At 46.5% G+C, this 27168-nt stretch overlaps 1 protein-coding gene across 1 annotated transcript in view; it reads left to right on the top strand.

Moving 5' to 3' along the window:
- The window catches only part of MED13L (mediator complex subunit 13L), a 284295-nt gene that overhangs the window by 216595 nt on the left and 40532 nt on the right, over nucleotides 1–27168 (top strand). Inside the window, exons 20-22 of the mRNA XM_088443487.1 lie at nucleotides 11838–12003; nucleotides 21870–22203; nucleotides 22973–23189. Of these exons, the coding sequence (XP_088299613.1) occupies nucleotides 11838–12003; nucleotides 21870–22203; nucleotides 22973–23189 (717 nt within the window). The remainder of the gene's footprint in view (nucleotides 1–11837; nucleotides 12004–21869; nucleotides 22204–22972; nucleotides 23190–27168) is intronic.

The raw sequence follows: 27168 nt of genomic DNA, 5'->3' as shown, positions 1-27168 counted from the left end.
GTGAGGAGACCTCTATGATAGCTGATGCTTCCTGCTTTTTGAAGAGCAAGAAAGCACCAACTTGCTTTTTGTTCCTTTGCCCATTTCACTGACAGATTGGGTGAGGCTTGGCTTCAGCCATACCAAAAATGTCAGTGTCTGACTTTTCTACAGCCCACACGTTCTGACTGGCTGCAACAGCCAGATCAGATGACACCACACCAGTCTGTATACCCGGAGGCTGCTTCTCAGTCTTCGGTTTCATGGAGAGGGGTTTGGAGAGAACGCAGCTTTTGTTGGCTCCTGTCTTCCCCTTTTTACCTTTGCATGCCATTTTACATCTTGGGCACCATCTTTGCAGCACTCTCAGAGCGGGGGGGCAGTTCCTTCTTTTGTACCCCTCCTGCCTCTTTTCTTGGGCTATAACAATAGATGCCCCTTGCTCTGGAGGCAGAGACTGCCGCTGAGGTGCTGGGGACCGAGGCTACAGATGGGTCCACTTGCATATAGCCTCCTTGAGTGCTAAACAGCTCTTTTAGTTGCGCCATGCCGTGACGTGACTCGGTAGCGCTGAGCATCTTTTTGTGTCTCTTTTTACTTTCAAATGCGTCTTATTCATACAATGATGCGACTAGATAGCACAAGCAGCTTCTACTGATTAAAATTATATGCAACATACCTATGTTCTGTGAGCGAGTGCGGGTGTATCTGCATGCTAAACACTACATTACAGTCGCTGACACTGTAACGTAGCGTTTTGCATGCAGATACACACGCACTCGCTCACAGAACATATGCATGCTGCATATCATTTTAATCAGCAGATGCTGTTTGTCCTATATAGTCTCATCGTTGTACGAATAAGACACATTTAAAGGTGAAAAGACGTATGGCTCTACAAAGTCACACTGAGCTTCCGCGCTATGTATGGCGCGACTTGTAGCGCACAGAGGATAGATGTATGTGGGCACATCTGTAGTTTGATCTAGCCTGGGATTAGAGTTTCCCTTCACTTTTAACTATCTTCAGTGGCTTTTCTAGACATAATAGCCTTAGTGGGGGACAAAGGACTTGCTGTTTGTTAGCCCCTCTTACAATACATGCTGCTCTCTGTTTCTAGCATATATGTATCTCCATACAAGCTAAAACAGGTGGCTATTAAAATCAGAAAACATACTTTAGTTTAGCTGTTTAATATAGTTAGGGAATGAATCCCTCTTTTTTGCTGTTAACACAAAGAAACATTCTCAAACTCTCATGCCGAATTCAATTAGCCGCGAAAAGTGCCATTTGGAGAAAAGTTTTCTCTGATTTGCAAAATTTTCAAAGTATCTCCATATTCAATTCCCCAGAGTTTTCGCCTAGGCAAAAACAGGCGAAAAAGTGTCTCCAGCAAAACGCAGGAGAAAAAAAGTGCAAAATCCATATTTTAGGGTACAAATGTGTGGGACTTGGTTCAGAACCCTTTAGACAGCCCCTCTAATGACTAATAGGGCAAAAAAAAATTACTTCACCCCAAAAAAGACATAATTTTTGGGGCAGAAATGAAAAAAGGGAGGGGCCTGGTACTTTGGGGGGCTATATGGTTGGGACAGGTGTTTTTGGGATTGCACGAGGCTGCAGCAGGTGTATTTTCTTATTTTTTTAAATTTCATTTTAGAGACCTACTAGTACCCATTTTCAGGTACCCCAAATTTAACCTCTGCACCTATTTTTCTGAAAAAAGATTGCTTTCTATAATTTTTCCACATGTATGCAAATATGCATATAACAGCCATTTGCAACAAAATAAGTTCTCTAAATACCTTTATTAGGGCTCCTACTGCTATTCTATATTGATTCCCAGGGTCACTGAAGCTTTTTATGGGATGCAGACTAATTTCCCCCCAAAAAGTGTTTTTCGCTTTAGAGAACATTCATCTATCCGCGTTTTCGAGTGTTTTACAATTGAATAAAGCGAATAGCGGGGACGTTCATGGAGAAAACATAGCGGCAAAACAGGCGAATGAGGCTAATGCAGTCCGCTTTTCGCCAGACTGCACTTTTTGCGGCTAATTGAATTATGTCGGGAAAAGGTGATAGACCTTCCAAACCCAAGCTCTCTGTGCAGCTTGCATGACTGAGGCACTCAGTCATTGCACATTTGAGCACTACCCGGCGGAGTATTTGTTACTGGCCTGGGCGAAGGTCATGACCCAATCCATTGGGCTCTGGCCAGCGTGGAACCGGCGATGAGTGATTCAATTAATATTGTCCCTCAGTCAGCGCCGCCTTCACAGTTTTCACCCTGGCAGTAGCCGATTCCTCGGTAGATCCCTGGTTGGCCCTGCAGATGGATAGACTATGAAAATGAATTCCTCCTTGCAAAGGTTCATTAGGCCTTCCGCTTCCAGTTCCACGAAGCCACTGGCTTATATTTCCCGGCTGAAGATGGTCTTATGGGCTCCTCCGGGAGGGAACGTGAGATTTTAGACCATGACTGGGTTGATCACTTCAGCTGGGAGGCTAGCTCTCCGGACAGTTTGGGAGTGACTTGATTATTGCCATCCACCATACCTTGCAAATTGTGGGCCCCCTGCCTCAATGGCCCCTTCCAACTTATTGAAGAAGAATGAACAGGTTACCACTCTCCCGTCCTTTGCTCACAATTTTGGGTGAAGCTCGGCTCAAACCCGATCAGCTTTTTAAGCTTCCTGCAGTGTTTCGGGACATTTACCCATTCGCAGATAAAGATATGGCTGCTTTGGAGATTCACTTTTTGGTGGATGCCACTATTGCTCAGTTAGCAAAGGCCACAGTCCTGCCCACAACAAGTGCCATTACTTTGAAGGGTGTCTTTGTTTTCCCTTGCAGGAACCACCTTCGGCCACTGTTGCCCTGGTATAACTAGGCCATGGAAGCCTGGTCCAGCCAATTGGCGGAGGCTATCCAAGTGGGTTCAGAGCCATCTAATCTTCTGGCCCTTGTAGACAACTTTTGAATCCAAACGCATTGATCATGTGTCATTGGATGTGACTTCCTATCTGTCCAAACCACATATATGTGTGTGTGTGTATATGTATATATATATATGTATGTGTGTGTGTAATATGGTTTCAGTCGGTCCTCGTCCGCATCTGTTGTTGTTCCCCTCTCTTCCACGGGACCAGGAGTGGATTTCCCTCTGGCTCCTGCTCATAAAGCAGGGGTGGGATTTTATTCCTCTCTGTTTCTGGTGCAATAACTGGATGGGTCTTTTTGGCCCATTCTAAACCTAAAGTGGCTCAACTCTTACCTTTTGGGTGCAGAAATTCAAAATGGAATCTCTGCACTCAGTCATGGATTCTGTGGAGGTGGGGAACTTTCTTGCATCGATCAACATCAAGATACCTATTTGCATGTTCCATTTTGGGAACGAGACCACGAGCTGCTTCGGTTTGCTGATGCAAGCCGGGATGTGTAGTTCCACAGCAGCTGGAGGGTCGCGTGTTGCATACCTCTGCTCTAAGGCTTGCTTTGGGGGAACACTGCATTTCCTCTCTTGCTGTGGTGGTTCGGCTGGTTCCCCTTGTTCTTGTTATATTCTATATGTATGTGGCTTTCTCTCCATTTGGTTTTGTTAATAAAACTGAGGCTCTATTTGAAGTGAGAGGGTACAGAGCAGGCCTGGCCAACCTGCGATTCTCCAGCTGTTGTGAAACTACAAGTTGTTTTAAGTAAGTGTCTGGATGTTAGCAGAGCTAGAACTGCTGCAGGTATCTATTAGATGGATAATCTGTTTGTGTTGTATGATGCACAAAAATCCTATTTTTTTTCTAACATCCATTTGGGGATAAATGGAAGCCTTCTCTAATGGAGATAGCACACTGAAATATATTGCACAACTTTTTGTCCAAAATAGAATTAATTTGAAAATAATTCACCGAGACCCATGCTGCGCAGATAATGAGGCACTTGCTGGCTTTGTAGAATACAGTCAACTTATCTGGAACAGGAATTATCAGCTTTGTGATTACAAAAAAAACTGCTTACAGATGTTATCCATATGGCAATTTTCTGCTTTGATTCCTGTCAAAATGACATTTTGGTACTTCTATTTTTGTACTTGCGTTAAATCTTTTTATCATAGTCCATTGGGGGACTCTGGATGCCCACTTTTTGCACTCTGGTGTTTTTTGTTGTTGTAGTGTTGTTTCAGAATTGTATGTTTATTACTCCTTTCCTCCCTGTTATTCCTTTTATACTCTTCCTGTTCTGGGGCTGTGCTTTGTTGTGTAAACACTAGACGATATGTCGTCTGACGTGCATGCAGGTCCGACGGGAGATTTAGTCACCGGGGGGCCATGCTGCACCCCCACCGTCACTCCCGGCATCGGCAAGTGTTTTTTGCACTTGACAATGCCGGGACCCCTGTCTTGTCCCGTCGCGAACGAGATAGTGCTTGGGTAGACATCGTTTAGTGTGTACTCTGCATTAGTCAAGTAACTGAAGCTTCAAAGCTTGGGTAGATAGAGGGAGCTGAGCTTGGACTATATATCTTAATGTGCCCGAGCTCCTACTGGCACTCCTAGGGCTGAGAAAGGGTTTAACACAGGACTCGACAAAACCCGGGGGCCAGGTCGCCATGGCGACCTGATTTGGCTGCCCGGCGACCAGGTTTTCAGCATCCCCCGGGCCCTGTAGTGCAGACCGCAAGCGCGGCCCACACTACAGAGTAACGAACATACAGCCGTCAGTCAGTGATGAGCTCCACCTTCCGGCTCACCCCGCAGCAGGTTGGTAGAGACGTCATTACGTCTCTCCCATAGTGCAGAGTGGCCAGGAGGAGCTGACAGCGGCGGTCGTCGTCAGGAGCGGGGATCAGGTAAGTTGCGTGTTTTTTTTAAGGGGCACTACATAGGGGGGATGGTCGCTACTGTAGGGACACTGCATAGGTGGGGGTGGCCGCTACTGTAGTGACACTGCATGGGTGGGCGTGGCTGCTATTGTGGGGGCACTGCATATTGGGGGTGGCCGCTACTGGGGACAAAATGGGGGGTCACTGCATAGGGGGGACTACTACTGGTCGCAATGCATATGGGGGGGCACTGATTAAAGGGGTACTATATAAGGGAACCACTACTGGGGGCACTGCAGAGGGGGGATTACTACTAGGGGCACAGCAGAGGGGGGGGGATTACTACTGGGGGCACAGCAGAGGGGGGGGGATTACTACTGGGGGCACAGCAGAGGGGGGGGGATTACTACTGGGGGCACAGCAGAGGGGGGGGATTACTACTGGGGTCACTGCAGAGGGGGGGATTACTACTGGGGGCACTGCAGAGGGGGGATTACTACTGGGGGCCCTGTAGAGGGGGGATTACTACTGGGGTACCCCGTTAGTGGTGTGGCCATGGGGGTTGGTTGTCAGGGGCGTAGGTGCTCAGTAATGCTTCCTGGGGGGAAGGGGGGGTCTGGCTCCTACACTTTCATCCTGGCTCCTAAGTTTTAGAAAAATTTGTCAAGCCCTGGTTTAACTTTTTTATGGAGAGCAGTCTGTAGAGTTGTACATCCCATGTCATTTCACAGACTGATCCAGGTTTCAGACTACTGTAGTTTAAAATAGTCTATGCTTTGTAATTCGGAAATAATATTGGGTGACAGGAACATCTTCAAGTGCTTCATAACAAGTGGGTGTTCTGGGACCCTGTTATGATTTTCATAATGGCAACCCCCATACTTGGGTTCTGTGGCTTAGTTTGCAGCCGCCATAGCTTATTGAGGTAACGCTGGGTGGTCAAGCGGCAGATTTACTGGAACCTCTAACCGGAGCTTATGGGGTAATCTCCAGTTTTCTCCGGGGGAGTGTTCTTACATGTTGCCTGCATTCCTCTTATCTATGTGATGTGCAGTATATAATTGCACATTATGTTGTAGTCTTATCACAAATTGAAGATTGAAATAAGTAAGTGTAAGCCTTGCAACACCGTTAAATGTATTAAATCAAAATAGCTAACAACCAGGAGTTTTATGGGTATATTTACGAAAGGTCAATTTTAATCGTTTAAAATCGATGAAAATTGATCAACATCGATGTTGTGTTCTGGGGCTTAACCGCACATTTTACTAATATTTAAAAAAAATAAAAACAAATCAAAAATTGTCTGTTAAAAAAATGTGTGATTTAGCCCCAGAAACACAACGTTGATGATGATTGTTTTTCATCGATTTTAGATCTATTAAAATCAACCTTTACTAAATATACCCGTTAGGGCAGAGATTCCCAAACGCGTTCCTCAAGGTTCCCCAAAAGTTTTGGTTTTAGAGAGATCCATGCTTGATTTAACCACCTGTGCTCAAACATGGATATCTCTTAAACCTGAACTGTTGGGGTGCCTTGAAGACCGCGTTTGGGAACCTCTGCCTTAAGGCCCCCATACATCAGCAATCTGAAAACCACAATTGAACAATTTGTAGATTTATTGCCCGATTTTAGGATTTCCCAATCTAGCAATCTGCACCCATACATTACAGATCTTTTTTCAGTGATTTGCAGATCGATTGCATCGATTGCAGCAAACACAGATCTGCCAGTCTTGAAAGGCCCATCATTTTACTGGTAATGGTCTGCAAATCTGCTGATCATGTTCATACACTAGCAATTTACAGCCCCAATTGATCTGTGAAATCCAACATGTTGGACAATCTGATTTACCAATTCCAATCACTTTTTGGTTGCAATCTGCGATTTGTGAAGCCCTTACTTTGCACATTTTTATACACAATTGATTGCAAATTGCAGAATTTCCACAATCAATTGTTGATGTATGGGGGCCTTTAAGGCCTCCATACATCAGAGATGGATTGCAGCAATCGTGCAAATTTGCAATCGATTGTGTATAAAAATCTTTCCCTTCAATCGATTGCAGAATTGCCACAATCGATTGAAAAAGGGAAAGATTTTTATACACAATCGATTGCAAATTGCACGATTGCTGCAATTAATTGCTAATGTATGGGGGCCTTTAGATTTGGACAGAGAATGTCCAAACTCAAATCTAAATTGCAGTGTAAAAATAAAGCTTCCAGCTTTTGTGAGCTACATATAAAATCAATCAGTATTTACCCTGCATGCAAAAAGAATAAATGTGTTTTCGCCACTTGCATTGCAACATGATTTGTTTCAGATACAAAATTGCTTGCTCTTTTTTTTTTTTTTTTTTTTTGCTCCCATCTCTGAATAATCCCCTTAGCCATAATTCAATAAGCCTAGATATGGTAATGGGTGCTAATTGATCGCCAACACCTATTCATTTAGCTTGAGTTAACAGGAATTTCTGTTTGGCACTAGCCTAATTGCGCCTTAACCAGCCCTTTTAGTCGTGCCAAGCATCTTTTCCTGTGACCTGTTACCTTCAAATGCATCTTATTCACACAATGGTGTGGTGTGAACACACAAACAGCTTCTGCTGATTAAAATAAGATGCGGCTTGCCTATATTCTGTGTGCAACTGCGGGTGTACTGTATCTGTATGCGAAATGCTACGTTACAGTGTCGCAGCTGCTGACGCTAACATAGCATTCTCACACAGCACGGTGGATAGATGTATGTACATGTGTATTTATGTGTGTCTACGTAAATGCATGTATATGTGTATATATATATATATATATATATATATAATACAGGTTGAGTCTCCCATATCCAAAATGCTTGGGACCAGGGGTATTTTGGATATCGGAATATTCTGTATTTTGGAATATTTGCATAAAATAATGAAATATCTTGGGAATGGGACCCAAATCTAAACACAGAATGCATTTATGTGTTATATACACTTAGCCTGAAGGTCATTTTATACAATATTTTTAATAATTTGTGCTTTAAACAAAGTTTGTGTACATTGAACCATCAGAAAGCAAAGGTTTCACTATCTCAGTCATGCCAAAAAAAAAATGTTCCGTATTTCGGAATATTTGGATATGGGAGACTCAACCTGTGTGTGTGTGTGTGTGTGTGTGTGTATGTATATATATATATATATATATATATATATATATATATATAACAAAAAGCCTTACGGTTTTACATGTCCCATTGAGGCTTCAGTAGACATGATCTGAAATTTAACAAAACCTACTGAATTTCTACCACTCAAACTCAAAAAAGCTGTATTCAAATGAGCACAGAATTCTGTGAATTAGCAGCTCCAGCATTTTGTGAGTGACAGCAGTCTCATTATGTGAGAGTGCTGAATCTGCAGTTAACCACAGGGTGTGATGGCATACCATACCTGTATTGCGCAAGGAACACGTCCATTAAGGCATAAGCCTTAATGATCATAATTTCATTGCCTTTTTGAGTTTGAGTGGCAGAAATTAAGTAGGTTTTGTGAAATTTCAGATCATGTCCAGTGAAGCCTTAATGGGACATGTGAAACCTTAAGGTTTCTTGTCCATGGAAAAAAAATAATATATATGTATATGTATGTGAGAGCGAATAGCCAATAAGATAAATCCTAACTTGCGCCAGTATGGCGAAAAGATCAGAGTAAAACCGACCCCTCACATCTCTAATTAATAAAATAAAAAATAAAAATATATATATATTTTACACACACACGTGGAAGTGGGGGTATGGAAAATCTAAGGTTGTATTTCTGCGTGCACCGTACATCGGAAAATGGGTGTGGCCACATTTTAAAAGGGGGGCGTGTCCTTAACACGCATCCCCTTTTCATCAGTGTAGTATACTCCTTATACACACTATGCCACTCAATAGTAGTGCCCCTTATAACACATTATGCCACAGTAATGCCCTACACATTTGGCCACACAGTAATGCCCTTTACACATTACGCCGGATAGTTTTGCCCCTTATAACATTAAAGCCCCCCTGCAGCCTCTTGCCCCCCTCCCCCCGCAGCCTCTTTTCCATCCCTGCAGGCTTTTTCCTCCACCTTGTGTCTCTCCAGCAGCCTCAGTCTTATGTATTTAGTGCCTGTCCGACAGAAATCCATCGAGAAACAGCAACACTGTGACTGAATCTCCTTCATTTCAATACTGGCGCTGTCCGCCTACCAGCTCCTGATTTGGTGCCGGACCGCGAGCTCCAATTGGCTTGTGGACCAGCACCAGATCTTTCGGCGGACGGCTCGCCAACTTTCTGGCGGTCCGGCAGCAAACAGATGTTCTGGCGGGCAGCTCAGTGCTTGAAGTGCCGGTATGTATACCAGCACACTTCAAGCACTGTGTGTATATGTGTTTGTGTGTGTATATATATATATGTGTGTATATATATATATGTGTGTATATATATATATGTGTGTATATATATATATGTGTGTATATATATATGTGTGTGTGTGTGTGTGTATATTTATAAAGTGTGTGTATAGATATATATAATGTGTATGTATGTATATAATGTCCAAATGGAGCAGGCACTCCAAATCTTCCAGTCTCTCGACTGCCACGGTGCCAGGCTCTAAGCAATATGCATATAGACATTTCAGAACATCTTTCTACTTTCATTCTTCAGGATATCCTGACAAAAGAACATATAAAGATGTTCCGAATAGTTGATAGAAAATAAGATAATGCACTTTTCAATATAGTTTCTAAGACGCCGGGAATGCCGCCTATTTCTACTATATGTTTTTCCTTTCCCTGCAAGGAAAGGTAATGAGGAGGGCACCGGGCGCAAGTTCCTTATGAAGCACTTGGAGTGCCGGTTGATTGCTATGTAGAGAGAGAGATTTGTGTATATGTTTATGTATGTTGCATTTAATGTGGGTGGGATGTGTGATAAAACTAGTTAGATAAGGATACCCTTTAATCACACTGCACACACACTGCAGGATAGGTGCAATTTTCAAATAGTAAAAAGTACATGGAAAGAAAAATAGCTGATCAAAACCTGAAATACTGAATTAAACTTGCTACTAACTTCTAAATTAAATTAATCTATAAGTAAAAAAAAAAAATATTCAGGAATTGATTACTATTCACTGCTACTTTGGACTTTAGATAATGATACATAGAGCACAGCAACACCAAATTTCCAGCTTAAACTGCATATAGCACAGTTGGAGTAGTGGTTACCATAATTGTTGTGAATTCGGTTCCTGATCAAAGGCATTATCTGTGTGAAGTTTCTTTGTTATCAATGTTTGTGTGGGTCTCCTCTGGGTGCTCTGGTTTCCTCACACACATGTACTGGTAAATTGACTGGCTTATGATAGAAAATTAACTGTGGTGTGTGTATAGGTGTCCATGTGGTAGGGAATATAAATTGTAAGCTCCACTGGGGTAGGAAATGATGTGAATGGATGGAATATTCTCTGTAAAGTGCTGCAGACTATGGCCCTGATTCAGAGCCGGACGCTCTGACCAGAGCGCTCGCTCTGAATCAGGGCCCACCTCCATAATTATGGAGCGTCCTCCTGGACGCTCGTATAGCTGTTGGTCACCACCCACAGCATATACGAGCGTGCAGGTTCATGGTCGCGATGGTCTTGACCATCGCCACTGCGAGCCGAAGCCTGCGGTTGAGTTTCTCAACCGCAAGGCCCGGAGTGATTTTGGCTCTATCAGAGCCAAAATCACTCCCACTGACATCACTAGTGATGTCAGTGGGGCCGGCTTCTGACGGTAGGCGTTCCCTTGGGAACGCCTCCGTCTGGGAGGCACGCCCACCAAAGGGGGCGTGCTGTCAATCAACATCGACAGCACGCCCCCTTTGATCAGACACAACGAGCGAAGGAAAGTCCCTCCGTCGTGCGCACAGACGCTCGCGAGTGGGTCTGAATCAGGCCCTATGTGTGCTCTGTATACTGTAGTGCCTAAAGTCATGGGAGATAGGTGCCTAGTATCATGTAAGACCCCCTCTAGCCCGGCAAAATGCTAGATTGGGTTCATGTCGGGTGAACGCGGTGGCCACTCCATTCGTCTGAACTCTCTAGAATGCTCCTCGAACCAATTCTTGTCAACTTGGGACCAATTACACTGGGCATTATCCTGCTGGAATATTTCCATCGCTGTGGGGGTACATAAAGTCCATGAGGGGCTGCATATTGTCATCAAGCAATGCAAGGTAAAGATTACCAGCCAATGACATGTTCAGGCGTAGCAGCGGGCCCAACCCATGTCACGTGAACACACTACACACTAATGGAACTATGATCAGCTTGCACAGTGCCTTGTTGACAACTGGGATCCATGGAGTCTGGTGCCCCACCCGAACCCTACCTTCAGCCCGAAACAACTGGAACTGTGACTCATTGGTTCACGCCACATGTTGCCAGTCCTTCAGGGTCCAATTGGCGACGTCATGAGCCCAGGTGAGACACGGTGTCTGGTGTCTTAGTGTTATCAGAGGCAGTCTGTTGGGTCGTCTACTCCCATATCCCATTTGTCGCTCGTCTGTTACCACTGACGATTCTGGTTACAATCAGTAAGCACCTGTGGTCAGTTACTGCGCTGTCCATGGTGGGTGGAGATGCCTTCCATGAGGCATTTCCAGTATATGCGTGACACCGTAGATCGAGGAATGTTGAATGTTCGCACACCTTCAGAAATGGAATGTCCCATCCGCCGGGCACCAACTATCATGTCTTCGAACTCTGATAAACCACGTCCTCTTACCACGAGCAGCCTAGTCAGTATTCAAACTGACTCATGAGATGTTGGATTACAACTGATGTAGGTCTGGGAATTTCCAAGATGTCACGGTACAGTGACGCCACCTACCATTCCATTTACAGACTGCTATCCCATGACTTTTGGCACTTAAATGTATAAATCACTTAATAAATAGACAATTTATTTTAAACTGAAATTTTGATGTAATTTTATTTTGTAAGTTTTGCAAAAGCTCATGTCTCATATTTTTGCCATAGATGTCCCGCCTTGGCCAGCACAGGCCGATCTGTAAAGTGCTGTGTGATGGTATTATGAAGGTTGGCTGTTCAGCAACTGAAACATCAACTGAGGAGACACCTGGTGAGAACATGGACAACCATGCTCGGCTGCGGATGTACGCTCAGACCTGTCGACAACATTTAGGTGAGTCGTCCATGGCCATGTTTGTCCAATGTCTTTAATGTTTGTTCCATTATTATCTTCAATCTTCTAGCAGATTTTTTTCGCTCTTCGCTGCTTCAATCACTGCATGTTATGGAGATTTGGCTACACATATCACCTCTATACTGATATTGTTCTATCCGGTCAGAATGTTGATAGGATATTGTTTTATCCGGTCAGAATGTTGACAGGTTGTGAATGTCTACAGTGAGAATGTCAACATGCATATTAGGTTGACGAGAAAAATATTGACATTCACAAATGTGTTATGGTTAGGTTTAGGATTAGGCTAAATTATGGAATAAGGTCCCCTATTTGTCGACGTTCTGGTGTCAATGCTTAAAATGGCAACGTTGTGAACATGTTGTCATTTAACATATTGCTTGTCAACCTAGTGTCCTCATTGACATTTTGAATTTCAACTTTTCATATTATACTCCTTCTAGAATGTCTGTCCATCTTTTGTTGTTATCTGCTCGCTAATAACTAATCTATGCTATAAATGCATGTTATTGCATGGGAGCACATACACCAACACTTGTTGTGATCTGGGTATGAAAGCAGTCCTGGTGCTGTCAGTGTGGTCTCTACTGTGGTTTCTATATGAACTACAGATGTGTCCTCACTCATCTTTGCTGCAGTTGTGTCAAACAGTCCCTTTCTACTTCGGGGTCCATAGGGGGTCCACAGGGTTGACCTTGGGGTATAGCTGGATCTGGATCCACGGGCACCACGCAGTTAAAGCTTTGCTGCTCCCAGGATGCACTTGGGTCCATCCTCCTCTATACCCCGCCCCGAGCCCAGGCACCTCTGTTTTAGTTGGTGCCCGGCCGGAGTCTGGTCACCCTGGGCAGTGGGGCTGCATAAGCAGCCCCTAAGCTTTATTTTTTTAAAGACTATTTTATTTATTTATTTTTGCTTCTTCAGAGCGGCAGCATCAGACTGTCCATCTGGACGTCCACGCTGCCGCTCCAACAGCCCTGTTGGCGCTGCGTCGCCAGTACTGATCTGGGGATTGCAGTGGGACCCCGGAGTCAGTACTAGCGTGGCTCCGGGACCTCCCACTGACTGCAACCGGACGCACGGGTCCAGGCAAGCCGCGAGCAGCGCTTCGCGCGGGGGATACAAATGCAGTCTTCAGCCGATGGTCTTTGGGGACAGGTTGGCGGTGCTAGTAGCGGCGGCGGGCTCCCCTTTCACAGGCATACCCTGCGTGACCGCTGGACCACCAGGGAGTAATTGCTGGAAGGGAACCAGCGTCCCTGGGGTTAATTGCTAGCCAGGGGAGGCAGCCTTCCCTTGTTTAGCGGCTCCTCCCCTCAGCCCAGCGCGCCTTCTCTCGTGTGCTGGCGTCGCTGGGCTGTTCCTCTTGCGGCCACTCCTCCTCAGAGCTCTCCGGCGGCCATCTTCTCAGTGCCAACGCAGATCTCCCAGGCGGTGCGTGGACTGGTCCCCCTGCGTACCTCTTCCCTGCAAAGGACAGTGTTCGCAGTGCTATAGCCCTCCCACACACTGAATCTGGGCGGTTGATTGTAGCGAAAGGTGCAGTGAGTATAACTTCCTGCATGGTATGTGACTTTTGCTAGTGCTGCTGTCTGTGCTAATTTTCTGCTGACTGTCATCTTATACCTATCCCTTTCCTTCTCCTACGGCCCGCAGGTGCGTGGGGGAAGGGTGTTTTTTCTGTGTACCTCACTTATATAGATCTACGTATTTGTGAGGTCCGTCACATACAGTGGTGTGCTACACAGTACCATATTGTGGGCTGTTTGTGTTGAATACTTGGGAGTGCGCAGGTGTTATACGCCTCACCTCTTTTCGGTGATACACTTTTATTGCAAAAGTTATTGTGTCATGTCTGATGAGGAGAATGAGCGCTCCGTGGCTCCTGTGTTGTTTTCGTGACGGCGCTGTTCGGCAGGGGTTGATGGGGTGGATTTGTCTCAGGACGGTCTGTGCGGGCGGTGCCAGCTGGTACCTGGTCCCTCTAAACCCCCGGTGGCGCAGGATCCTCCTTGGGCGATGTTTACACAAGTGCTGGCGTCTATCGCGGACCGGCTATTGGTTCCGACAGCGTGCCCTTCTAGGGCGTTGCCCCAGCCTACCATCCCCCGTTCCCCGGGTGTTACGCATCTTTTGCAGTCTCCTCCCGGTCTCAGACTGTGGGTCCTTATGCGGGATTGCCTGTGTACGTGCAGTCTCCCATGGTGACGCAGCAGTCAATGGTACCCTTTCAGGGGTATCCTCAGGCAGTACCCCCTCCCTGGGTGGATGTCCTCTCCAGCTGTGTTCAGAGCCTGGCGGCCTCGTCAATGATTTGCCCCCAAAGGCGTCCAAACGACCCGTTCCGGCTTCACTGGCGGCGCAGTTCACGGACACAGACGTGTCTTCGGATGACGGAGAGGTTCATGAGGACTCGGATGCCGGTGCCCAGGAGGTGGAGACTAAGTCCTCCATTAATGTGCCGGCATTGGTTAGGGCGGTGCAGGCCATCCTTCATATAGAGGAGGATGCGCCGGCTCCCAGGTCGAAGTATCCTAATTTTAAAAAGGCCAAAGTAGCTTTGACTGTTTTTCCCGTGTCCGACCAGTTGACGGATCATATGGCGGGGGCCTAGCAATTGCCCAGCAAGAGATTCCAACCGCAGAAACGGTTGGCATCCAACTATCCTTTTCCTGAGGCTCATTGCAGGAAATGGGAAACTCCACCTGCGGTGGATTCCCATGTCACCCGCTTAATTAAAAGCGCTACATGGCCTTTACCGTCTTATCTCCTCCCTGAAGGATCCCACGGACAGGAAAGTGGAGATTTGTTTAAAGTCTACCTACTCTCTCTCTGGGGCAGTGGCCTGTCCATCCATGGCCATCTCTTGGGTGGCTAAGGCCATCGAGAGCTGGGCAAACGCTTTGGAGGATACCTTTCCGGATGATGCTCCGGATATTCAGAGAGCGTTGATAGGACAAATGAGAGATACGGCTTCCTACATTGGGGAAGCATCATTGGATGCAAGCCTGCTGACCTCTAGGGTGTCGGCTGCAGCTGTGTCGGCGCGTCAGTCCTTGTGGCTGCGGTCCTGGAGAGCTGACGCAGACTCAAAAGGGCCTGGAGGCTTTACCTTTTAATGGAGAGTTGCTATTTGGTCCAGACTTGGCCAAAATAGTGGGTACTCTGGCTAAGTCTAAATCAACCTCCTCCCTTCGGCTTCAGCACCTACCAAAGTGCGGAGCTCCGCCTTTCGGTCCTTTTGGGTTCAGGGCAAGGCGAAAGGTCAGTCCTTCCCGAGGCAGTCTGCGACCAAGACTGCCTCTAAGCCCAAGAAGCTGGCCTGGAGTGCCAGGCTCCCTTCTTCCAAGCAGGAGGAAAAACCTTCTGCCTGATGGGACGGGCCTCCCTCTGAGGGACCCCAGAGTGCTAGGCCGACTTCTTCAATTTGCCCAGTGCTGGCACAATACCACCACGGATGCCTGGGTTCGAGAAGTGGTCTCCCAGGGGTACGCCCTGTCTTTTCAGCACAGACCGCCCCACCAGTTTTTCTGCACGAGTCCTTCTCAGGACAAAACCAACGCTTTGCAGATTCAGAAGGCTATAGAGTCCTTGCTGAAAGCAGGGGTCATTGTTCCCGTTCCTCAATCACAACGAGGGACGGGGTACTACTCTACTCTGTTTCTGGTGCGGAAACCCAATGGTTCTCATCGCCCTATCCTCAATTTGAATTCTCTGAACAAATTCCTCAGAGTTCCCAAATTCAGGATGGAAACGTTACGTTCCATCAATCTGGCGATGGAACCTGGGGATTACATGGTGGCCCTGGATACCAGGACGCCTACCTCCATGTTCTGATAGCACCTTCGCACCAGCGGTATCTGAGGTTCGCTATCCTTCAGCATCATTATCAGTTCCGGGTGCTACCCTTTGGCCTCTCCACGGCACCGAGGGTATTCACAAAAGTGATGGCAGTCATGGGCGCACATCTTCGGAACCAGAATGTACGGCTGCTGCCGTATCTGGACGACCTCCTTTTGCTGGCGAGCTCCCCAGAGGTACTGCTTCAACATCTCCACCTGACGATCGCTTGCCTGCAAGCGCACGTGTGGTTGATAAATTGGAGAAAGTCCTCCATGATTCCATCACAGTGGATGGTTCATTTGGGAGCCCTGCTGGATTCTCGTCAGCGAAGGATCTTCCTTACTCCGGAGAAGGTCTCCTCCCTACAGCTGCGGATACACAGTTGCCTGAGCAGTTGCCGCCTGTCGGTCCATTCGGCTATGAGAGTTCTGGGGTCCATGGTGTCGACATTCGACATGGTGGAATTTGCCCAGTTCCATTCACGGCCCCTGCAGGGGCTGATTCTATCGGAATGGAACGGGTTACCTCAACGGATCCGCTCTCAGTTGCTGGTGTTGTCCCCGGAGGTTCAGCAGTCTTTGGCTTGGTGGCTTCAGACAGCTCATCTGGTCGAGGGGCGTCCCTTTTGGATCCCGGACTGGGTCCTGATCACGACGGATGCCAGTCTCCGGGGTTGGGGGGCAGTGACCGGCTCGTTGTCACTTCAGGGTCGTTGGTCTGCGGAAGAAGCACTTCTCCCCATCAACATCCTGGAACTGTGGGCGGTATACAGGGCCCTGCAGTCATCCGGCCCCGCTCTTCATGGAAGGGCGGTTCAGGTGCAGTCCGACAACGCCACCACGGTGGCATATATCAACCACCAGGGAGGAACTCGCATTCGGGCTGCGATGTCGGAGGTGTCTCGCATCCTTGCTTGGACGGAGTGCCACATTCCAGCTATCTCGGCGGTCTTCATCCCCGGAGTCCTCAATTGGGAGGCGGACTTCCTCAGTCGTCACGTCGTGCATCCCGGGGAATGGTCGCTTCACCCAGAGGTGTTTCAGCTACTCGTGGACAGGTGGGGGCTGCCGGAGCTGGACTTGATGGCCTCCCGTCACAATCACAAGTTGGCCGTTTACAGGTCAAGGACAAGAGACGCAGGCGCATATCTGGTGGACGTGCTGTTGGTGAAGTTTCACCTGGCATATCTGTTTTCTCCGATATCCCTGCTACCTTGGGTCCTGCGGAAATTCAAGCAGGATGGCGGCACGCTCGTGCTGGTGGCTCCGGTGTCGCCCAGACGTCCTTGGTACTCCGATCTGAGGAGCCTCTCCATCGACGCTTCGTACCTTCTTCCTCAGCGTCAGGGCCTATTGTCTCAAGGGCCCTGCCTTTACCCAGATCTGGGTCGGCTGTCTTTGACGGCGTGGCTCTTGAGACAGCTGTCTTAAGGTTTCGGGGCTTCTCGGGTTCGGTTATTAGTACCATGCTCAGGGCACGCAAGACTGCTTCCGCATGGATTTACCACAGGGTGTGGTGCACTTGCTTTCAGTGGTGTGAGTCCAGAAACTATGATCCTCAGGTGTTCCGAGTTTCTAGGATCTTGGAATTTCTTCAATTAGGTTTGGACCTCGGCTTACGCCTTGCCTCTCTGAAGGTTCATGTGTCCGCTTTTTCCGTGTGGTTCCAACGACGGATTGCTACACTGCCAGATGTTCACACCTTTTTTCAAGGTGTTCTCCGAATCCAGCCTCCCTTCGTGCCTCCTGTGGCTCCTTGGGACTTGGCGGTGGTTCTACGGGTCCTGCAGGGACATCCTTTTGAGCCTCTTGAGTCGGTGGAGCTCAAGTGGTTGACGTTTAAGACAGTTTTTCTCCTGGCAATTGCTTCTGCCAGGAGGGTGTCAGAGTTGGGGGCGCTTTCCTGTCGCCCCCCTTTTCTGATTTTTTACCAGGATAGAGCGGTGCTCCGCACTCGTCCTGAGTTTTTACCTAAAGTTTTTACCTAAAGTGGTTTCGAAGTTCCACATCAGTCAGGAACTTGTTGTGCCAGCTTTTCAGTCTCCTGATCTTTCTGCTGGTGAGGCTTCCTTAGATGTAGTCCGTGCGCTTAGAATGGACCGGACTGCTTCTTTTAGGAAGTCTGATTCATTGTTTGTCCTCTTTGGTTTTCACAGGAGGGGTTGGCCTGCAAACAAACAAACGTTAGCCCGTTGGCTTTGTTCCGTTATTTGTGAGGCTTATGCACAGGAGGGTTTACCTGTGCCAACCGCGGTTAAGGCTCATTCCACTCGTTGGGTCCCTCTTGGGCTGCTAGACGTGGCGCCTCTGCTGTTCAGCTGTGTAAGGCGGCCACCTGGTCTTCCATTCAGACGTTTTTGAGGTTCTATTCGTTTGACACCTTCGCCTCTCAGGATGCGTCCTTTGGGCGCCGGGTTCTCCTTTCTGCACAGGAGCGTCCCCGCCCTTAGTTGAACTGCTTTGGGACATCCCCAAGGTCAACCCTGTGGACCCCCTATGGACCCTGAAGTAGAAAATAGGAGATATGGTAAGAACTTACCTTTATCTCTGTTTCTACGAAGTCCATAGGGTCCACAGGGCACCTGCCCTGACGCACCTGGCTTCATATGGGCTGTGCTGCTGGTCACCGGTTTTCCGTCTCCCATTTCTGTGAGTATGGTTTCTTGTATGTTCTAGTCTTCCTTCTCTCTGTTTGGTCTCCTCCTCCGGCCTTGGCTGCTTACCAACTGAGGTGCCTGGGCTCGGGGGCGGGGTATAGAGGAGGATGGACCCAAGTGCATCCTGGGAGCAGCAAAGCTTTAACTGCGTGGTGCCCGTGGATCCAGATCCAGCTATACCCCAAGGTCAACCCTGTAGACCCTATGGACTTCGTAGAAACAGAGATAACAAAGGTAAGTTCTTACGATATCTCTTGTTATTGGCGCGCCTGATCCCCTGAGACCCTGCTAGCACTGGGTGTCTTTTGTCGCCAAATAATGCATCTAAAGCCCCTATTCAATTGCAGGCGAAAATCCCAGACTTTTCGCATGCCGGACTTTCCGCCTACATCGTGTGTTTTTGGAGAAAACCGTTTTCGTGCATGCGACCGCTTTCCGCCCTGAAGGACGTGAAAACGGCACCCAGCGAAACTTGAATAGGCGGAAAGTCCTCTCAAAAATGGGGACTCAGCCTGACATCCTTCAAAAGATGCACTGACATGGGGGATCACTATGGATACCCCCGAATTGCCCTGCTGAAGGTATTTGGGGTACTTAAATAGGTGCTGTATAGTGTATTTGCATAAAGGGTGCAAGAATTGCATTTTGATGTTTTTTTGGGGAAAATAACTAGTTCCAGCAAAATTGGGGTACCTGAAAATGGGTGGTAGCATATTTTGAAATTGCCAAAGTAAAGTTTTACAAATCGTGAAAAATCCACCTTCCGCAAGCACTTGCAAAGTAAAAAAACACCTGGGGCATACTTGGGGACCCCCCTGGAGTCTATTTCGCTAGTTTTTAAGTTTGACCTTCAACTTTTAACTTTTTTGCCCCCAAAACAAAAGTTCTTTTTTGGGGTGTTCTGAAGGTTTTTTTTAAAACTTTTTTGAAGGCAGTGTACCTTTGGGGGACTGTCCTAACACTGCACGGGGGTTCCCCAAAACTGCACTTTATTCCTTTTCCATTCACAGGCGAATCTTTTTTGCCTATCTAAATGCATTGACTTTCCGCTTAGGCGAAAAGTCATTGCAATTGAATTGGGCGGAAAGTTTCCGACAGGTGAAATTACGTCATCAGCGAAAACTTTTCACCGAGAACGGCTTTTCACCTCCAATTGAATATGGCCCTAAGTTGCAGTGCAATGTGACTAGGACGCACCAGCAGACTGGGCTGATTAATTTAATATGCGACACTTGTATATCTGTGTGCACCTGAGTTTGTATATTAACCACAACGGAACTTGGAATGAAAAAAGCTGCAGCCGCTACATTGTAGCACTTCATATACAGAGACTCAGTCATACACAGATACAAGTGTGAATATCAAATTAATCAACACAGTCTGCTGGTGCGCCCTGGTCGCATCATATTGCGACTTAGATGCATTTTCGGGGGAAAAAAGACAGACAACACTAGCTGAGTCTCACGGGACCTGGCGGGCTAGAGGGGCTTTCTTCTTCAGGTTCCATATGGATTCACAAGGATACCCTGGGGTAATGTGGTTGGTGAGGTCAAGGCCTTGGCCCTTCAGAAAGCCATTCACTCCCTGCAGCAGGCAGGGGTAATAGGTTCCTGTGTTGCAACATGGAAGGGGTTATTATTCCAACCTATTTTTGGTTCAGAAACCAAATGGGTCTTATCGCCCTATTCTAAAACTAAAAACCCTCAACAGGTTTATACATGTACAGAAGTTCCCTATGGAAACTCGCTGGTCAATTATTTTGGAAATGGAGCCAGGGGATTTTATGGTTTCCCTGGACATTCAGGATGCGTATGTGCATGTTCCTATTATGCCATCCCACAAACAATTCGTATGGTTTGCCGTTCTACAACAATATTACCAATTTAAGACTCTACCCTTTATCCTATCTACGGCTCCCCGGGTATTTACCAAAATAATGGCAGTCATGACGGCCTATCTCAGGCATCAGGGAATCGGAATACTACCATATCTGGACGATCTTCTGATATTGGCACAAACTACGGTTGTTTTACAATACCATCTTCAACTGACCATAGCCTGTCTACAAAAGCACGGCTGGATCATCAATTGGAAGAAATCTTCTCTTTCTCCAACACAACAGTTGATACATCTGGGAGCACTTCTGGATTCTCATGTGCAAAGAGAGTTTCTTCCAGAGGACAAGTTTGCAGCTCTATCATTGCGAGTATGTAAACTGCTACGCAAGCGAAGTGTATCCATTCTATCAGCGATGCAGGTCCTGGGATCATTGGTATCCACCTCCGACATGGTGGGGTATGCTCAGTTTCATTCCAGACCTCTGCAAAGATTGATTCTCTCCAGGTGGAATGGACAGTGTCAGCTATGGTCCCAGAGGATACTTCTCACTCCAGAGGTTCATCTCTCCCTCTTGTGGTGACTAAAAAAGGATCATCTGGACAAGAGGCGCCCATTCTGGATTCCAAATTAGGTGCTTCTTACCACGACCCCAGAACTCGTAAAAACAGGCCGGAGACTATCCTCCCAAGTTTTAGCTAGCGAATCTATAAAGGACACTAAGCCCCAAACAGGAAGGGGCGGTTGTTGAGCTAAACGGCTACCGCAGCGACAATCAAGGGAGGTGCTTCCATTCGGGTTCCTAATCCGTTGGAAGCAAAATATGTAAGGAACGGAGACCTCTCAATCCGGCGTCTCCTAGACCTCCTGGATGAGACCGGAGAGATTCGCAGAAGGGAAATTAATTACTTTCCATCGCCAACGCTTAGACAGACCCAGAGCCACTGCTTGGGAATCTATATCTAAACCGCCTAAAGATTGGAAGCTCTGCTCTCTGTTCTCCACTCTCCCGAGACAGGGTACTTCCCCTTGTTGGAAAAAACTCTTGTTGTCAAGCCCGACTCACGCGGGCAGCCTGTATTGCGTACACTCCCCCTGCTCGTATGGGAGGGGGAGCTGCCGCAATAAAGACCCTGCAAGATTGCGCCCACCTTCTTAAAATTGCACCATCTGCCAGGAATCTCTAAAAGGGTGACGTTGTGTACAGAATCCCGGGCCCAGGTGGTCCCCTAAAAAGACCCTGCAAGATGGCGGCCGCCATCTTAGGATCACACCATCCGCACATGCTGTATGTTCTGACAACTTACTTTACTAGGTTGGAATTGGCTTTTAAATGTTTAATTAGGTTCTAAAAATATTACTACATCTTTGCATTTTAACTTTTAGACTTTTATCTTGGCTCCTTTTTATTCTTACTGAAATGTTCTTTTGTCATTCTAGTTTGATCAAATGAATTCAGGCATTTGTTTTTATCCATATTAATTGCAATATTTTAATGTTTTTCCTGTAGCTCCTTATCTGTCCTCACTACAGCTGGACAGCAGCCTGCTGTTACCTCCTAAAAGCCAATCCACCTGTGCACAAAGCACACAAAGTTCTGCTATGCTTACCTGTCCATCCAATCTTGCTTTGAACTCTACTCCTAACGGCACTGGCACGGCCAATCTTGCACCACAGTCATCCTCGTCCTCTACAGTACCTGCTGGGAATAGTTCTGCTGCTGTGGGATTCAGTACCTGTCCAACACAGAATTCCTCCACTCCTGGTGAGCGTTCATCAGTAAGCCAACCTGCTGTGGAGGTGGAGTCAAACCAGCCATCCACACAACTTGAAACTCCTGAAAAGTAAGTACATGTGCTAAATTTTAGACTATGTCCTCTGGACACAAGCTACATAGGTTACACTGCTACTTCAAGAGCTTAACAAGAAGTTTCACCTTTCTTTTTGTGTCCTCCTTCTCTTTTTTCATAGACCGAACATGGCATTCATCGTAATTGTATTCTTTTACGGTCTTGTTCACACTTTTATTTTTCATAGATTTGATGTTTCTTTGACTTCTAGCTAATAATGGGGCAATTCGTTTTTAGAGGTGTTAATGAACTTTTTTTTTTTTTTTTTTGTTTTTGTTTCGACCATTAAAATAATAAACCCCTGCATTGGCTCTAAACACTATACCAGCAGTGACACAATGTACTAGAATAGTGTGCTGGCCTGTACAATGTTACCAGCTCAGTAAACCCATGAGACCAGTGCAGAAATTGGACTAATCAGGACTCCGGGAGGTCTCCTAAAAATAGACTCCAGGACATTCCAGCAACTAGGCATTAAGTAAAATCCAAGCAGTTTTGTATTTGTAAAAATATAAGTACACTACACCTACAGGGAGGGATTTGTGTTTATTGGGGCCATGAGCTTTTATTTAAATACATGAACAACTGTTGGAATATGTAAATGATGAAGAATGGAAGCAATTTCTGTTGAATTGTGAACAAAAAATTTACATTTTCCTTCAGATTAAGAATAAATTACCTTAGCTTTATTTTATGAAAGTATGCTTAGCACATTGTAGAATAACAATGCAGTACTTTTGTTTTGTCAATTATACATTTGCAGTACAACAGAAAGAGAGAAGATTGGAATCCCAACAGCAGCAGAGCCAGCTGGAGGCCTCACTTTGTCTCCCACTGTTGTAATCTACATGGTGGATCCTTTTACATATACAGATGAAGAGTCTCATACAGGGAATTTCTGGCTTCTGGGTCTAATACGGTGTTTTACAGATATACTGGAGATCCTACCAGAACAACTTCGAGCTGCCTGCATCCTGCAGGTACATCCTTTGTCTTTACACTAAGTTTCTGATGCTCTTACTATAGACACTCTACAGTTTTATTTCTGTGAAGGATCATTGAGATGAATCCAAAAATTAAAGTTACATGACCAATTTGTTTGTCAGTAAATATATGCTTAGTGGCATGTTTTTGGGTGTGTTTTTCTATTATTGTCTAAGCTTATTGTTGTATTCAGTTTACAACTCCTGCTGCTCTGTGATTGGCTCAGCTTTGAAGTAGGTGGGGATAGAATAACCTGTAGTTTTTTTTAGATCATCGGAATGGTCACCGATGAGGGCGCTGATCTTGTGTGAAGCAGTAACTGATCTAATGCTATGATTATGCAAGTGTAGACAGAAATGTACAGGACAGGGGCAGTGTCTGGATGTAAGCAGGAAGCAACAGACTTGAGAGTTTATATGGTGGAATATAGAATCCCGGTCTTGGGTATTTTCATCGAAAATAGTTCTAAAATGAAATGACTTTGCTTTTGAACAAACAGCATAGAAAGAGCTATGTCTTGGTAAAGAAACATTGTTAGACGAGTCGAAAGGTTCAGAGTAAAAATGCAAGGAATGGACCATAATTGTCAGTCAATCATGACTGACCCGTGTGTCTTTCCCCCTCCCGAAAAAAAAAAGAAAAATCTATAAAAGAATGATACATGTTGAGTCTTCTGTATCCAAATATTCCAAACTTCGAAATATTCCAAAATACAGAACTTTTTTTTAGCATGAGTGAGCTAGTGAGACATTTGCTTTTTGATGGTTCAATGTTTCTGATTCGATGGAAGTACTTTTTCCATCGAATACCGGGAATTCGATGATTGCCAGCCATCGGATGCAGCTTTCCGATGCCTGACTGCAGGGGTAAAGCACACATCACTGCTCTGCATAGCAGAGTAGCGGGTGAGCAGTGGAACAATAGATGCCGTGCCCATGCGCACAGCATCTATTCTCTGTATAAGGGGAGCCTGGGGGCAGCCCAGCATCTTGGAGAGTGATGGGCACATCCCCACAGTGAACAGGGGTGCCGTGAGGCTCCGCCCCACTCACAGAGGCTCTGCCCCCTGCCATTTAAATAGTTTTAATCATCAAATTCTTTTGATGTGATGGTTAGTTACCATTACATTGAAAGTTTCAATGGTGGAAGCCCAGCCATCATTTGATGGTGGGCTTCCGATGTCCATCCCTAGTAAAGATCAACTTAGACGGAAGACAGCCCTTAAGGGTCTATCCAATCCCCCACACTGGGAGAATGTAATAACATTAACATTACACTAGGGGTAGTTTAAAAAACACACCTGTAGAAATAGGGAGACTATTTTTTTATTATTATTTTTTTTATAACACTTACTATATACAAACCACTGTTTATTAATTTATTTCTTCTTCAGGTTCCATAGGGTTCACAGGAACTACCTTGGGGGTATGTGGTTGGAGAGATCCAACAAACAATCAAATCTTTAGCTCCCAGAATGCACTGGTCCTCCTCCATATATACCCCGCCCCCAGCCACAGGCATTCAGGTTTTTGTTCGGTGCTCAGCGGGAGTTCAGGCGCACCTTTTGAACAGGGGACTGCTCTGACAGTCCCAAACTTTAATTTTATGATTTGTTTTAGTTTACTATTTCACTGGGTTAGCAGTGCTGAGCGTCCTAATAAGACGCATGCACTGCGACTCCTACCTCCGCCGATGCCGCAACACCCGTAATGTCTCTGGTGATTTTGGCGGGTCACAGCTAATCTTAGCTAGCAGCAATACTGGAGGCCTGGAAGGCAGATATGGGATCTAAGAGAGCCCTTCAATCTCTCTCTTGCTGGAAGGATGTTGTTTGCTCCAGTATAGGATAACATAGTAACTACCTTGACAGCAGCAAAATCTGGTGGATTGCCATCTGCGACTACCTCTAAATATAGGCAGTCTTCGTTGCGGACCTTTCGCCCGCAAGGAAGGGCAAAGGGACAGTCGTTTTTCCAGACAAAATAATTCCCGCAGGAAGGCCAGACCGCAGACCACGAAATCATGATCGGCCAGACGTCCAGCTTCCAAGCCCGATGATAAGCCATCTTCCTGATGGGGGGCAGGCATCCCCTTGGGGGCTCTCAGGATGGGAGACCGACTTCTCCAGTTTTCCTGCGCCTGGCATCAGACAGCGACGGATGATTGGGTTCGAGAAGTGGTCTCTCAAGGATATGCCCTCACGTTTCAGAGGCATCCCCCTCAGAAGTTTTTTATTTTTTTTAGTTATCTATTTATTTTTTTACAACTCCTCCATCAGACCTGGTCAAGGCCTTGGCATGTCAGGAGGCTATTTGTGCCTTACTGGTTTCAGGGGTAATAATCGCCGTTCCTCTGGCCCAACAGAGAAGGGGTTATTATTCAAATTTATTTTTGATTCAGAAGCCAAATGGGTCTTATCGCCCTATTCTGAAATCTCTGAACAGGCTTATCCATGTGCCCAAGTTCCGCATATGGAAATCCTACGGTCAATTATGCTGGCAATGAAGCCTGGGAATTTCATGGTTTCCCTGGACATACAGGAAGCGTATCTCACCAAAGGTTTCTGAGGTTTGCTGTTCATCAGCAACATTACCAGTTTCAGGCTCTGCCCTTTGGTCTGTCCACAGCCCCTCAGGTGTTTACCAAGATAATGGCAGTCATGACAACTCATCTCAGATGAAAAGGAGTCAGGATACTGCCATACGTGGATGACCTCCTGATATTGGCACAGTATCCGGAATTACAACAAAAATTCTTCCCTTTCTCCAACTCAACAGATGTTACTTCTGGGGGTGCTATTGAATTGTCTGGCACAAAGGGTCTTTCTACCAGGAGACAAGATTTCTGCTCTACAATTGTGGGTGGGCAAATTGCTCCGCAATCGAAGAGTATCAGTTCACTCAGCAATGCAGGTCCTGGGGTCCATGGTATCCACCTTCGACATGGTGGCATATGCTCAGTTCCATTCCAGGCCCCTGCAGCGATGGATTCTGTCTCAGTGGGACGGTCAGTATCATCTAATAAGGTCTCAAATGATCCTCATCTCCCCAGAGGTTCGGCTCTCCTTCTCATGGTGGCTACAGACAGCCCATCTAAACAAGGGTCGCCAATTGTGGATCCCAAATTGGGTTCTACTCACCATGGACGCATCTTCGAGGATGGGGCGCGGTGACAGGTTATCACACCTTTCAGGGAAGATGGACGGCTTGGCAAGGTCACCTGCAATCTCCCTCCTACCAAGTGTCCTCAGAAAATTCAAGCAAGAAGGTGGCAGTGTGATAGTAAGCCCTGGCTTGGCCCAGGCGACATTGGTTTACCGATCTGACATGTCTATCCATAGACAATCCACTTCCTCTACGGCCGGATTTGCTAGGACAGGCTCCCTGCCTACATCCGAACCTACCTCGTCTGGCTTTAACAGCGTGGCTCTTGAGTTTTCCGTCTTAAAGGCCAAGGGTAGACTTAGGTCTTCACCTGGCTATCTTGAGAGTTCAGGTTTCTGCATTGTCAGTTTGGTTCCAGTGCAGAATTGCTCCTCTGACAGATGTTAGAACATTTTTGCAGGGTGTTCTCCGTCTTCAACCTCCGTTTGTCCATCCGGTGGAACCGTGGGATTTATCTTTGGTTCTCAGGGTGCTGCAGGCTGCTCCCTTTGAGCCCTTGGACACAGTGGACCTCAATTGGTTGACAGCGAAGACACTTTTTCTCCTCGCTATCTCCTCAGGTCGCAGTGTTTCTGTTTTGAAACGCTCTGAATAGAGCTGTCCTCCATACACGGGCGGGTTACTTTCCGAAGGTGGTATCCCGTTTTCATATGAATGAAGAAATTGTAGTCCCGGCCTTTCAGTCTTCAGACCTTTCTAGAGGTGAAGCTTCCCTGGATGTGGTTTGAGCCCTTTGTATCTACGTGGAACATACCAACTCCATCGGGAAATCAGATGCGCATTTTGTGTTGTATGGTTTTCACAAGCGAGG

Source organism: Taudactylus pleione, unplaced genomic scaffold (genome assembly GCF_031769625.1).
Source record: "Taudactylus pleione unplaced genomic scaffold, aTauple2 ptg000330l, whole genome shotgun sequence".
Classification (NCBI taxonomy): Eukaryota; Metazoa; Chordata; class Amphibia; order Anura; family Myobatrachidae; genus Taudactylus; species Taudactylus pleione.
Note: the sequence above shows the minus strand (reverse complement) of the source record. Positions and strands in the feature narration are given on the sequence as shown.